This window comes from Crinia signifera, chromosome 6 (assembly GCF_055691185.1).
Source record: "Crinia signifera chromosome 6, ASM5569118v1, whole genome shotgun sequence".
Taxonomy (NCBI): Eukaryota; Metazoa; Chordata; class Amphibia; order Anura; family Myobatrachidae; genus Crinia; species Crinia signifera.
Genome location: NC_139222.1, coordinates 168,654,945 through 168,670,016, shown reverse-complemented (window position 1 = coordinate 168,670,016; position 15,072 = coordinate 168,654,945). Strand labels below are relative to the sequence as shown.

The 15,072-nt window shown below is 42.0% G+C and overlaps 1 protein-coding gene across 2 annotated transcripts in view; it reads left to right on the top strand.

Annotated features, from left to right (window-relative positions):
- The window catches only part of LOC146008595 (proton channel OTOP2-like), a 60,457-nt gene extending 51,089 nt beyond the window's left edge, over positions 1-9,368 (top strand). For both annotated transcript variants that reach the window (XM_083148053.1, XM_083148052.1), the window contains exon 6: positions 6,051-9,368. In XM_083148053.1, coding sequence (XP_083004179.1) covers positions 6,051-6,221 — 171 coding nt within the window. In that variant the 3' untranslated portion in view covers positions 6,222-9,368. The remainder of the gene's footprint in view (positions 1-6,050) is intronic.
- Positions 9,369-15,072: the final 5,704 nt, after the last annotated feature.

The following is a 15,072-nucleotide window of genomic DNA, read 5'->3' as shown; positions in this document are numbered from 1 at the left end:
ACTTTTTTGCATCACAGCACCCTAGAATATCAGTATATTTGTCAAGGCACCCCTAGGTGCAAAGTTTACTACCAAGAATTTCAGAAAACAATATTAAACTAAATTAAATTAAATAAATAAGTTGTGCTTATACTATTTCATTCTTAGGTCCAGTTATGTGGTGAGGGACCGGATTCACTTCTGTTTATCCACATATTTTAAAATTGGAAGCCACAAGCTCTGGTTTTGCCTTGTACATTAACCATAAATAATTTTAATAGGTTCTGGACCACCAAACTGAGGCACCCCTGCAAGTGCTCTGAGGCACCCCAGGGAGCCTAGGCGCATAGTTTGGGAACCACTGAGCTACTGTATTTATTTACACCTAAACAGTAAACATTTAAACAGAGTTTTCACATTTGGTCTTCGCTTTATCTCTTAATTTGAATGTTTTTAAAATGCATTTACTCCTATGCACTAGAGTACTGTTGTTTTTATTCAAAAAGTGCATAAATTAGAATATTTATGTATATATGCTCAGTGGGTTACATATACCCCAAATGTCAGGCGGTCAGAAATGGCAGTGTAAATGTATGCTGCCAGTGTTAGGGATCACAGGATTGGCTGCTTGAGATCTAATTTTACAATTAGTGTAGAGTTGTATAGCAATATAGTGAGGGCCATAGGTGCCGATTCTGTGGGTGCTCAAGGGCCCGAGCAGCCACGGAAATTGATGAGCACCCATGGGTCCGACTCCCGCTGCTGAGTCGCCGTATTAACTTGCTAATTTGCGGCTGCAGCAATCGCAAAGCCGGACCCGCCACCTGGCAAATAGTATACCAGGATGGCGGGAAGAGTGTATTCACGGACATGGGCCAGCTAGCATGTGCGTACTCTGGGCATGCTGTGTGGCTGAGTAGGGAGTGCTGTGCGACTGAGTAAGGTTTGCTGCGCTACTGAGTAGCATTTATGTACCTACACTGTGGGAGCATTTATGTATTTGGCACTGTGGGAGCATTTATGTACTTGGCATTGTGGGGGCATTTATGTACTTGGCACTGTGGGAGCATTTATGTATTTGGCCGTAATGTGTAAAAAGGGGGACTCTGCTGCTGTAATGTGTAAAAAGGGGAACTCTGCTGCCATAATTTGAATATTGGAGATAATTGTGCTGTGTAATACAAATTGGTATTATTTTGAGGCCACGCCCCTTCCCCATGAAGCCGCTCCCCTATATTTTTGGCTTGAGCACCCACCAGCAAAAACATAAATCGGCACCTATGGTGAGGGCATAATAATCTAGAAGTGAGGTTCGACCCTTGTAATGAGAATTAACTTGTACAGGTTATTTGCTTCACAAACAAAAAAACTATCCCATTTCTAATCTCCCAAATAATGTAGCTAGCTGGCTTTTGACAAAAGATTCCACAAAATGAAATTACTATGTGGCTAAATATTTCTCAGCTTTTTGCGATGGGAGTACCGCCAGTAACAGAAAGTGAAACCAAATTTTAATGTTTCAAATTTCATGGATATAGACAGAGGGAGCTTCAAAGGGGTGTGGTATGACTGATGGTCGGGATCCAGGCGGTCAGTATACCTACATCGGAATCCCGGCGTCCGGTACTCCAAGAGGGGGCAAGTGCAAAAAAGCCCATTGTGGCCTGCTGACCTCACCATGCTAGGTGGTTCACGCAGGTTCTATTTTTTCTCTATGGGAGTTGTGGACCCCCACGAGGGAGAGTAATAGCCCCTGTTGGTCAGGATCCTGACTGTCCAGTAGTCAAACAGTTGAGATTTTGCCGTCGATATACCGACCAACGGGATCCCGACCGTCGGTGAGTCATCTGGCACCCGCTGTGAAGACAGAAATTGGAGGTAGGAGCAGATATGGACTAAACTAACTAGTAATTCATAATGGACATGAATAGCTGCACAGTCAGATCAGATAATAGATTCTCACATATATCAGTTAGCAGCACTAACTTGTTTTATATGTGACCTCCATGCAGTGCTGCAATACAAGACTATATTCTTTTCCAAATGAAACATATTCTGCTGGAGTACATAAGCAATGTCCATGTTTTATAAGCCAAGCAATATCACATTCACTTTAACTTAACACATTAGGTTGTACGCTCTGATTAATAATTCCTTTTCTTCAGGGATGTCCATCTTTAACTGGTCTTATTTAAAAAAGAGTTGGCCAACCAGAATACATGTTATAAGGAAACAATCCAAATTAAAAAAATTGTTTAACTGTTAAACAGGTAAAACTCATATCAATTAGCTAGCTGAGACCAATAATAAGAATTGCTACTCTTAGCTTATACAAAACATTGTACAATATAATTAGTGTAAACAAAAGGTACATTCCCTATGATTGGTTCTGCAATGCTAATTTAAATACAGATTTAAAAAAGGCTTAAGTATCCAGAACCTAGACCTTTATAACTATATAAATGTTTCAATGTAATAATAACAAAGGAATTTAAATTGCATTTTGGTTGAATCTCTGACCAATCCTGGAAAAAAACAGAATACATAAGACATACTTAAATGACTAGCCTCTGAAACCCATAACAATAAATCTTTGCTTCCTTAGCCTAATCCGAACAATATGCATGTATGTAATATTGTATTGGAGGAGTTAAACTTATTTAAAGTATATAGGTACCTTCTATTGCCTGCATATATGAGTGTAATAATGAAGTAATGACACTACTGACAGGCATCTCTGTGCAGGCTTGCTAATTACACTAACATGCCCTACTGTACTTCTAAGCCATGACTTTGCATTTGGTATGGACTTGTTCAGACATGGCAACATCCTTTAAGCAAACAATAAGTATTTAATGAGGAAAGAGAGCTGTTATTAAAGTAGCACAGTGTACAGGTGGAGCCCTCCCCAGCCAGCCTTCTCTGGATAGCCATGGTGAGCCATGGTGGACCAAGGCATATTGGGGCAGATGTATTAAGCCTTAACAAGAGATAAATGCAAGGGTGATAAAGAGAGATAAACGTCCAGCCAATCACCTGCCAACTGCCATGTTACAGGCTGTGTTTGAAAAAAAGTCAGTAAGGAGCTGAATGGCTGGACGTTTATCTCTCCTTATCACCCTTGCATTTATCTCTTGTTAAGGCTTAATTCATCTGCCCCATTGTTCTCAGCTGCAATACAATACATAGAACAATACAGTAGGTTATTAGCATAGGATTAAGTCTGACAGCTCTGGCACATTTAGGGGAGTATTCAATCTCCCGCAGCCATCTCCCAATGGGGAGATGGCTGCGGGGCCCTATTCAATGCTGTCTTCCATGACAGCATTGAACAGGGGTGCTTGGCTTCACACACATGGGTACATCACATGTTGCCACAACATATTATATAAATTATGCTATTAGTTTTATGGGGCATACACACAGGGTTTAAAACATGGGTGGTTTGCAGTCTCTTGCTAAGAGATATGACTAGATACTATATATACTGCATGCTTGAATGATCTAGACCGGCAATTGTAACACAAGGGGGTGCATATCGCCATCGATATGGGGCATACATAATGAGCGATTTGTGCTTAATTTCTAAGTGATTTAACCAAATCACTTAGAAATTAAACAGAAATCTTCCTATGTGTATGGTATAATCCTCTCTGCACAAGAGCTGCATCACTCTTCTGCACGGATCACTAGCTCCCATTCACTATAACAGGACTTTCAATGGGCTGCCCCAACCCTATGGAATGCCTTCCACGCACAATAAGACTCTCCACTAGCCTCCAAACTTTCAAGCGTTCCCTGAAAACTCACCTCTTCAGGCAAGCCTATTATATTCAAGTACCACACGCATAACCCTCTGAGGCACCTATGTATTATATAGCTCCCCTTCTTTACTTGCAACTTGGTGGGACTGCTATGCTATTACTTGTACTAGAAAGAGAAAGAATTGCACGGTGGATGCACACCAAGGGAAGAGGATATTTTGGAAAGAGGGAATAATCCCAAAATGTTTAAAATTTAACTTTTATTGATATCAGGAACTAAAAAGAAGAGATTAAACTATCCTGTGCAGATTTTTTAACATATAGGATCTCACAGGGTGATCTCCTTCTGTGGCTTGTGAAAATTTCAAGTGTTAAAAGACTTTGACATACCTACACACAACATATATTTGTGACGTGCAAATGGGTTTTACCCATTTGAGATAAAGGAAGGCACAGAGAAGAGATTATTTAAAACACAGGCAGAGACCAACTAATCACACCTGTGCAATATCAAAACATGTAATCCTGTAAACAAATACCTACCATATAAAAATGATGATTTAAAATGCTGACACATTAGACACACCCAAAAAGTCCAATCAGAGTGGAAAACAAAACCCCTAAGAAGGGACATCAAATAAAACCATCTCGATTGGAGATTTAATCCACAAGCAGTACCAACAAATAAATTCACAGTGTTACGTGTAGCCGGCCTAAGGGAAACTCTTTTTAATCCCTATAAGCACTACTTTCTTTCTTTTGTGCATTTGCACGTCACAAATATATGTTGTGTGTACGTATGTCAAAGTCTTTTAACTCTTGAAATTTTCACAAGCCACAGAAGGAGATCACCCTGTGAGATTCTGTATGTTAAAAAATCTGCACAGGATAGTTTTCTCTCTTCTTTTAAGTTCCTGATATCAATAAAAGTTAAATTTTAAACATTTTGGGATTATTCCCTCTTTCCAAAATATCCTCTTCCCTTGGTGTGCATCCACCGTGCAATTCTTTCTCTTTCTAGTTCTTGTCTTGATCATATTGCCCGGATAGCACCCATCGCCAAATTATACAAAATAAAGGCGTTGGAAGACCAACTCCCATTATTACACTAGGGATACATCTTCCAAAACAGATGTGTGCGGACCCTCGACTCTCCCCTCACCCCTATTCCTCCTCATCAAATGCTATTACTTGTGCCTGTCTTTGTGTTGGTACTTGTTTCCTAGCACGGCGCCCATCGGGTCCCATTGCATACCTTAACATAAGGCGTAATACGTCTGAAGTAATGCGCGTCCTCTCGCCATGCTTCGGGCTCGGTGGCTCGCTGCGCTCGCCACACTATATAAAATCAACTCCACGCCGACGTGGATAGTGGGGGTATGAAAAGGTCAGAGGACGCATACCGCCGCCCCTCGCGGGCTCGCTGCGATCGCCACGCTTCGGGTTCACGTTGATCATGGCGTGGCATTAACAATGGGGGGCATACAATGAAAAATGGGGTCTGGGGGGGCATTTAACATTGGGGCCAATGTAAAATCGGGTCTCAGGGATCATTTAACATTGGTTCCAATGTAAAAAATCGGGTCGGTCGGGTCAATCGCATCGCATGCAATTTGGTTGCATGCAATGCGATTGACCCGATTTTTGCAACCCGCTGCCACCAGTATTGGCGTTGGCGGGATCGCTGTAATATATATGACCCTTTAGGCTTTCACTGCATTAGAAAAGATCTGCCTGAGTTTTCCAATAACAGCCAAATAAACAAGTTTGAAACAGTCTGACATCTTTTGTATACCTGGTAAATGTCTCAAGGTCATTTCAAGTTTCCTTGCTCTCCAGCATGGAAAAGTTTCATGTTATAGCATGCAAAGAGCTATTTAAATAACAAATTCAATAAAGACTTTCAAATCTTTGTTGATGTGAGGAACAAAACTTTAACAAGGCTGGTGGTGCACCAGCCGCATGAAAACACCAGAGAATAAAAAAGGCGGGAAAATGTGGAATAAAAATGACCCTTCTAGGTGCCCAAATGTTATTTTCCTTTACTTTCTTATAACATGTAGAGATCACTGTTGGGGAGTTTTAATTTATAACCAAATTAAAATCACTACAAAATGTATCTATGCCACAAAAAGTTCTAATTTTGTAATTATATTTTACTTAATTTACTGCCAGTTAGTCACATACAATATGTTGACATATTGGACCAATATGAAATGAAATGTTATCACTATGTATTTTGCAGCAATCATTGTCCATATTCATGTGCTATATCATTGTTAAGGTATATATTCTTTTTCCCCACAGTTCTGGATTATGCCAGCCTTTGGAGCTCGGATTCGGTTTGACAATGGCTTAGAAGTTAATTTTTTTGGCTTCCAGATATGGGCCATCATTACCAACATCTGTCTTCCTTTTGGCATTTTTTATCGAATGCATGCAGCTGCAAGCTTGCTTGAACTTTATAGCATGGCATAAAAGACTTGTTGCACGCTTTCTCACTTGGATACTGTACAAAAAGCTTGTGGACTACCATCAACAGATAAAAAAGGTTTACAAACAAGCAAGCTACAACCCTGGACCCTTTTTTTTAACTAGAAATAGTTTTTATATTATTTGCTCAGTAATGGAAGTTTTCAGGTTTTCTATGATTGCTCTAGAGCAGATTTTCTCCGCAATCATTTTTTTTAAATGAATTCTTCTATTCGGTCTATTGAATAAATTCCAGTTACGTTTGCTAAGTTATGAACATTTTCTACATATTATTTTAAGAGTAAGTGATAGAAGATTATGCACTTACAGTAAGTATGGTAGCATGGTAGTGCCTTACAGGACCATCAACACCAAGGAATCATTGTACAGTTGGATGCATGCGCATTGTGCCATCATCAAATTTTTGTTCTACTATGCCAGATTTTGAGCTAAAGGATCTGAGGCAGAGCTGTATATAAATAATGTGTATCGTGCTCCCAGACTGCATGAATGCAAAATATCTGTATACCCAACTTTTTGTGCAGAGTTGAACACATGTTATGTCTGCCCCCTATGTCAGGGGCGGATGGCGGTAGTCATGGGCAAAGCAATTCATAGAAATGAGTTGAGACACAAGGCTCAGCTAAGTGAAGTGTGTTGAGTCAGTGTCTCGGCTCACGAGTCACAACTCATTTGGGATTGCAGACAGAGAGAGACAGTGCAGGGCTCACAGCACACTCAGGGAGTTGCAGAGTCTCAGCCCCTCAGTGTGCTGGCAGACAGGAAGTAAGACAGTGGCTGGGCTCATGACACATATGGAATTGCACAGTCACAGTGAGACAGTGCAGGGGCAGGGCTCACAGTACAGACTTGACTTGGACTCCACTGTTACTGCACTCTCCTTCCTCCTGCTGAGCCTGCTATGCTATAATGCTGCTGCTGTCTCGACTCTTGCAACAGTGAGTGACTCAAATCATGCATTCAGCTTAATGGTTCGAGTCACTGAGTCGAGACAGCGATTCACTAGCCCTCTCTAATCGGTGGTGCAGCTGGGGCAGAGCACCAGAGTCCAAGGAGATCTTGGGGCCCGCAGCCGCTGCTCACCTGCACCACATGCCGCCACTGTTATTTGACCTTGATACAGCGCAGCGGCTGTCTGCTCACAGTTCCACTGACTGGAAGAATGCGGACCACCTTACAGGTGCCGCAGCAGGGGTAAAGCAATGTCTCACAGGCATGGATGCAGCCCCGGCGTCTGTATCCATGCCAGAGGATGGTGGACAGTCCTGACTCATGTCAGTCAGCAGCTGCATCATAGCCAATTGTGAGGCTGCCTGATGCTGGATGAGGCGGCCCAGAACTGCAATCAGAGTCTTCACCGCAATACTAGATGCAACAGACATGCTTAGGAACAGGTACATTTAAGGTTGGTACACACTATATATCATCCGATCTGGCAGAGCAGACTGAAATATCGGGCACATCGTCTAGTGTGTACCCACTACCAGGGTCGCCAGATCATCCCTTTTTATAAGCCCAACATATAAATTAGACAGGTTCTTGACTACTTTTCAAACTTTTCAAATGTAATGACAGTTGGTATGAACTCTGGAACTCTCCTAACCATACAAACTGTCATTACATTTGAAAAGTAGTCAAGAACCTGTGTAATTCAAATGTGCGCTTATTAAAGGGGATGATCTGGCAACTGTGCCCACTGCTACACTCTCATGTGGGTCATTACCATTGGGCATACACCTAAAATGGGACAGCCAAGCTAACAATGGCATGCATTGGAATGTGGCTGTGCAATATATCATTAATTTTGTACTGGACGACCAATGTATCGTTACTTCAGTCTTCCCATCAGCTGGGAACACACATTGTTAAGTGTGCACAGAGCTTTAGGTTTATGCCCAAATTTACATAGCCTGCAGCTGAGTGGGCGTGCCCTCACAGAACTTGTCAGACATCAGATTGCTACAGTATAGACCATTTATGCCTTTTATGACATACATGTAAAAACATTAAAAAATATATACTGACAAAGCTTTGACCTTAATGTTAAGTGGATGTACATGTGGTGACAGTGGCGTAAGTTCATCCAAGTTGCCCGGAGGCAAGATAAGTATTGGTGCCCCCCCCCCCCCCACCCCCCCACCCCAAATAGCTCAATCAGTAAGGTGTCTGTCTCCGGTAAGGTCACGGGATCTAATGCAGGGTATGATACTTGCAAAAATGATGTTAGAAGGGGGAGTAAGCCACATTAGCAATATCAACTGCTTTCAATTAACTGATTCAAACTTAATGGGGAAGAGAGGTGCCCCCTTGGGGGCAAGAGCCCGGCGGCAGATGACTCCATTGCCTCCCAGAGTTCTGCCTCTGTGTGGTGAGGAATAAAAGTGGAGATGTATCAAACCTTGTAAAGAGGACTGTTGGGAATGGTGCCTTTCTGGGAAATTATACCTAGAAGCTTATATGTTGCTGTGGTAACTTCTATTTGGCAAGTTTTATACATCTCCCCTATAGATAGTAAGCTTCACTGGGGCAAGGACTGATGTGAATGACTAAATATTCTTTGTAATGGGCAGTACGGATGGTGTAATGTTAGCATTACTCCCTCACATCACTGAGGTCATGAGTTCAATCCCCACCAGGGCTCTAACCCTGGAGTTTGTATATTCTCCCCGTACTTGCGTGGGTTTCCACTGGGTACTCCGGTTTCCTCCAACAATCCAAAAATATACTGGTAGGCTAATTGGCTCCCAACAAAAATTAACCCTAGAATGTCTGTGTGCGTGTACATGTGGTAGGGAATATAGATTGTAAGCTCCTATGGGGCAGGGACTGATGTGAATGTTCAACTATACTCTGTAAAGCGCTGCTGAATATGTATGCGCTATATAAGAAACTTAATAAATAAATAAATGTCTGTTAATAAATGAATGAGATTGACACAAATACGACTCTACATTGCTCCTACTTGTGACAGCGCTCAGTCACAGTGCGGAAACACGCAGGATAAGCTCTGCAAACAGGCATACGGTACGTTCCAACTTTGTACCAGCCCCTAAAGTATCTAACGCCTTGTTACAAAAAAAAAGAGGCACAAAGACCGATGCTGGTGCTGAGTATTGTTGAAATACTGCCACATCAAAGGCACTGGTGCTAATAGAAAAGTAAATGTATAACAACAATTATCGTGTATACTCTTAATTACGAGGGAATATTACAAGATATTACAAGCTGCACGTTTTCTGCTATATTAAAATCTGTTAAGTAAAATAGGATATTACAATACAGATATTATAGGAAACATTTTTCTATGAACCTTACAACCTAATGCTTATATACATCTGCAATTTCATATGTATCACCCTAATGATGTATATACAGTGGTAGGGGTCCACATGAGGTCAGAAACTGCTGTCAGTTATTATCATTATCAGACCAAATTTTGAAGCAGAGGTCGAGCATCTGCAAGAAATATGCTTCCTAGCAGGCATATAACAATAATAATAATAATAATAATAATAATAATAATAATAATATAAATAATCATTTATTTAATTTATTTAGCACTGGAATATTTCATTGCACTTTATAAGTCTGTGTCCTTATCTACATGAACCTCACCTTTCTGCAGTGGTTACAAACTCTGTCCATACAGCACCCTAACAGACCATGTATTAAGGATATCTAAGCTGAAGCTCAGGTAACTTACAGTAGGACCTTATTCATGTTTGTAAGTAAACCAAAAACTCAAGTAACTTTGGGTTAGATGTATGCAGCAGTGATAAGGGAGGAGAAGTGATAAAGTGCCTGGTACGTTATCACCAGCCAATCAGCTCCTGACTGTTACGTTACAGACTGGATTTAAAAATGGTCAGTTAGGAGCTGATTGGCCGGTGATAACGTACCAGGCATTTTATCACTTCTCCTCCCTTATCACTGCTTCATACATCTACCAACCCCTCTATATCTGGATCAAAAAAACATGTTGTCATAAAAAAGGAGCAAATACATTTATATTTTTGCAGGGTAAATACTGGCTGCTTTTGCATGTAATCCAATTTTAAACAGCAATTTAGGAAAATCGGGGGTGTGGTCTAATTCTGGGGGCGTGGTCTATACGCGCAGCTCTCCCGTGAGGCCACGCCCCATTTTGCCGCTATGGGGGCATGACCCAGAGGCTCTGTGAGCCTCTAGCCATGCCCCCAGCCCCCTGGCTGCGGGAATAGACGCTGTAATCGGGACTGTCCCGCTAAAATAGGGACTGTTGGGAGGTATGATTTAGGTTTAAGTTTGGGCACTGTGCGGCAGATGTTTTAAGCCTTAAAAACCTCCATATAGGGGTATCCAATTATCCATGGAAATTTGCTGCAGGTAATTGTATCACTGAGGACTATCCTATTGTCCCTAAAAAGCCATCATTAGCCGCGGCCTATGATGGATTCATAATAAGCAACCCAACATCAATTTGGTAAAATCATAACGTCATTTCAAGAAGGCAGTTTTACTTTGAAACAATACTTGTTGGAGGAGCAAAGCAAAGAAGAACAATTTCCTGCTTCTTCTCCTGCAGTGTACAGTGGCCGTGTAGCGTGCATTATCTAATTAATAACATCAAAATCCATAGGCGCGTGATTTGGGAGGTAACTTTTGGAAAGGGTGGTGAAGGAATTTCGCTGCACACATATATGTTTATAACGGTGAGGGTGCAAGGAGAAACTACTGTCATTGCTCAATTAAATCTCTCATGCAAAGCAGTGGTGGCATCGGGGTCTAATAGCCTCATGGAAGTCCCTGTTTGCATAACTTTGAAGGCGTGCCCTGAATTTGAAAATATACCGGGATACCCCTGGACACTCTGCTATCACTGCCGACTCCTCCTAAGTGACAGAATCTAGGTGCTGCACGATAAGTTTACAATGCAGATCCCGGTTCCTGTAGAGTAGCCATCATTTCGTTTGTCACTCCTTGGACGGGTGACGGCTGGGTTCGGTGGCATCCCCTCTTGTGACAGATGAAGGTCGGGTGCGGTGGCATCTCTTTTTTGGAGACAAAAAAAGTCCATATGATCTCTTCCCTCTGCTGGCTGAAACAGAAATTAAATTGGGTGCAATCACTTAACTTGTACAGATTGCATATATATATAAGCTCCTATCATGAATGCTATGATATGATCCGAAATATGTTTGGCATGCCTTGCCACTTCTGTTCTGCTACACCTTGGGACTTCAGGCTATTGTGTCACCTTGGACGGCGCCACCAGTTCCGGAGCTGGACTGCCATTCCATTGGACTACTTTGTATTCTGCTGTGCCCGAGTCTTTTTATATATGCTTGATTCTTCACACACACTGTAAGTGTACATCTTTAATAAAATCATTTAAAATATAAAATGGTACTTATATGTTAGTTGGGCGCCCACATACAAGTACCTATAAAAGTTATCCACTATTTGCATTCTCTTTTTATTACATTTGAACATTGAATGAGGATTACACCATTGTGAGACCTGAAGGTACTTATATGTTAGTTGGGCGCCCACTATAGTTACTACGCTCATACACCCACTATCCATGTCGGTATGGAGATGATTTTATATAGTATGGCGAGCACAGCCAGCCACCGAGCCGGGAGCCGGATAGCGGAAATCTAAGCAAATAGCTTAGTGGGCACCCAATTAACATATAAGTACCGACCTGAATAATGGGATGCACCTCATTGGTGACTTTTTATCAATTATATGAACAATCACCATTCATTTTGGGGACCTTTTATTTTATTTATTTTATTTACAGTTTCTTATATAGGGCAGCAGATTCCGTTGGGCTTTACAATAGTAGACAGTGATAAAACAAACTGGGTAACAACAGACAGATTTGGAGGTAGGAGAGCCCTGCTGCAAGCTTACAATCTATAGGAACCTAGGGAGGAAACACAAGGACAGGCACCAGTAGTTGCAAGTTCCTTAGAGGGTTATGCGTGTAGAACTTAAATATGATAGGATATGCCTGAAGAGGTGCGTTTTCAGGGAACACTTGAAAGTTTGGAGACTAGTGGAGAGTCTTATTGGGCATTCCATAGGATGGGAGCAGCCCGATGAAAATCCTGTAATAGTGAATGGGAGCTAGTGACCCGTGCAGAAGAGAGACGCAGATCTTGCTGGTGCAGTATGGTTAATAGCTTTATATGCTAGTAGAAATGTTTTATATTGAATACGGTAAGATACAGGTAACCAATTGGAGGGACTGGCAGAGCGGATCAGCAGACAATGAGCGTCTTGTAAGGAAGATCAGCCTAGCAGCAGCATTTAAAATGGATTGTAGTGGTGAGAGTCTGTTCTTGGGAAGACCAGTTAGGAGACTATTGCAATAATTAATGCGGGGTATAATGAGTGCATGGATAAGAGATTTAGTAGTGTCTTGTGTGAGATACGGTTGTATTTTGGATATGTTTTTTAGATGCATGTACTGTAACATGATTTGGAGACAGATTGAATGTGGGGAAGAAAGGACAGGTCAGAGTCGAGGATGACCCCTAAGCAACGAGCTGTAGAGTTGTCAATAGTAATGGAGATATCAGGATTTTAACTGTTCTTAGTTGGCGGGAATATAAGTAATTCTGTTTTGGAAATATTGAGTTTGAGTTAGAATGATTCATAGGTTAGTTTTTTTTTTCCACCACAACATTGCACCAGCTCCCTCGTCCGGAATTGTTGTGGCCAAATTGCAGGAATTGCGCTATGATTTTTTTTTCTTGTTCCCGTGAGCCACAGTTGATTAGTTTGCCAAGCGAGGAAGTATAGATGGAGAAAAGCAGAGGACCTAAGACTGAGCCTTGCGGAACACCAACTGACAAAGGTAGTGAAGAGGAGGTAGAGTCAGATAAGCAAACACTGAAAGAGCGATCAGATACTGTAGGTAAGATGTGAACCAGGAAAGGGCTGTATCATTAAGACCTAGGGAGTGTAGTGTTTGTAAGAGAAGAATGTGATCCACAGTGTCAAATGCAGCAGAAAGATCTAGAAGAATATGCAGTGAGTAATGGCTTTTAGACTTAGCAGTTACCAAATCATTCACCACTTGAGTCAGTGCTGTCTCAGTGGAGAGTTGAGAACGAAAGCCTGACTGAAGCGGGTCTAATAGTGTGTGAGAGTTAAGAAAGTTTTTGAGGCGAGAGTAGACAAGTCTCTTGAGTAGCTTGGAGAGGCATGGGAGCTGAGAGATAGGACGATAGTTAGAGTTAGGATCAGAATTGTGTTTTTTCAGAATGTGAGTAATCACTGTATGTTTGAGCAGAGACGAAAAAGTACCGGTAGAAAGAGAGATTGCAGATTTTAGTTAAGGTTGGAATAAGCACAGGAGATAGATTTTTAATGACTATTGCAGGTATAGGATCAAGAGGAGAGGTAGTAGAGTAGGAGGATAAGAAGAGTGTGGATACTTCCTTTTCATTTGTGGGCTCAAATGAAGAGATAGTGGGTTCAGGTGGGGAAGAGAGGGGGTTTGAGGTAGTGGAAGAGCATACCATTTCATCTCGGATGTTATCAATCTTGTCCTTAAAGTAGAAGGCAAGTTGTTGTGCACTGATGGTAGCCGGTGGGGGAGGGTACAGAAGAGACTTAAAGGTGTTAAAAAGTCGCTTAGGGTTGGTGGCATGAGAAGAGATGAGAGATTGGTAGTATGTTTGTTTGGCAGTGTCCAAATCATTGCAGTAGGAGTGGTAGCTGGTGTTATATGTGAGGAAATCAGTCATATTACGAGATTTATGCAATTGGCATTCTACTTTATGTGACTGATTTCGTAGTTGTCTTGTTGTTTTGGAGTGCCACGGTTGGTATCTAAGCTTACGTGGGGTATAATGGGTAGCTGGAGCCACTTCATCAAGGGCTGTTTCAAGAGTCTGGTAGAGGTGGGAAACAGCAGAGTAGGAGAGGTAACTGTAGAAATTAGTGAGCGCTGTTGTTGCAGGGAGGTGGAAAGTTGTGGAAAATTAATAGCATTAGTATTTCTGCAGGTTAGAGTAGGCATGCATGATTTCTGTGTCAGTGAGCTTGGGGTAATGGAGGAGAGCGAGAGGGTAATGCGATTGTGATCAGAGAGAGGGAAGGGAGTGTTAGTAAAATCAGAGACTGAGCACAGTCTGGTGAAAACAAGGTCAAGGCAGTGGTCTTCCTCATGAGTAGAGGCGTCGGACCACTGGGAGAGGCCGAGAGAGGAGGTTAGAGAGAGGAGTTTGGAAGCATGCAGAGATGGTGGAGTATCAATAGCAATGTTGAAGTCACCCAGGATGATAGTGGAGATGTCAGAGGATAAGAAATGGGGGAGCCAGGCAGAGAAATCTTCCAGAAATTGAGATTTGGGAAGCCCAGGTGGGCGATAGATAGCAGCAACACGCAGAGAGAAAGGGGAAAAAACCCTAATGGAGTGTACTTCAAATGATGTAAATGTGAGTGAAGGAACTGGTGGTAGAACTGAGTATGTGAAGGCTTGTGACAGTAATATACCAACTCCACCTCCTTTACAGTTACAAGGCCTGGAGGTGTGAGTGAAGTGGAAACCACCATGTCACAGTGCTGCAGGCGAGGCCGTGTCTGATTGTGTGAGATAGGTTTCTGTAATGGCCAGCTGGTTGAAGTTGTGAGAGATGAAGAGGTCATGGATGGATGTTAATTTATTGCAAACAGAGCGTGCATTGAATAGGGCACATTTAAGTTGTTTGGTATTTGGTGGGAGGCATGTGATATTTATGAGGTTAGCTGAATTTCTAGGCTTAGAACCAATTAGATCTGAGTGGGACAGGTGGTTGGGGCCTGGGTTTGGTGATATGTCACCAGCTGAAAGATAAGA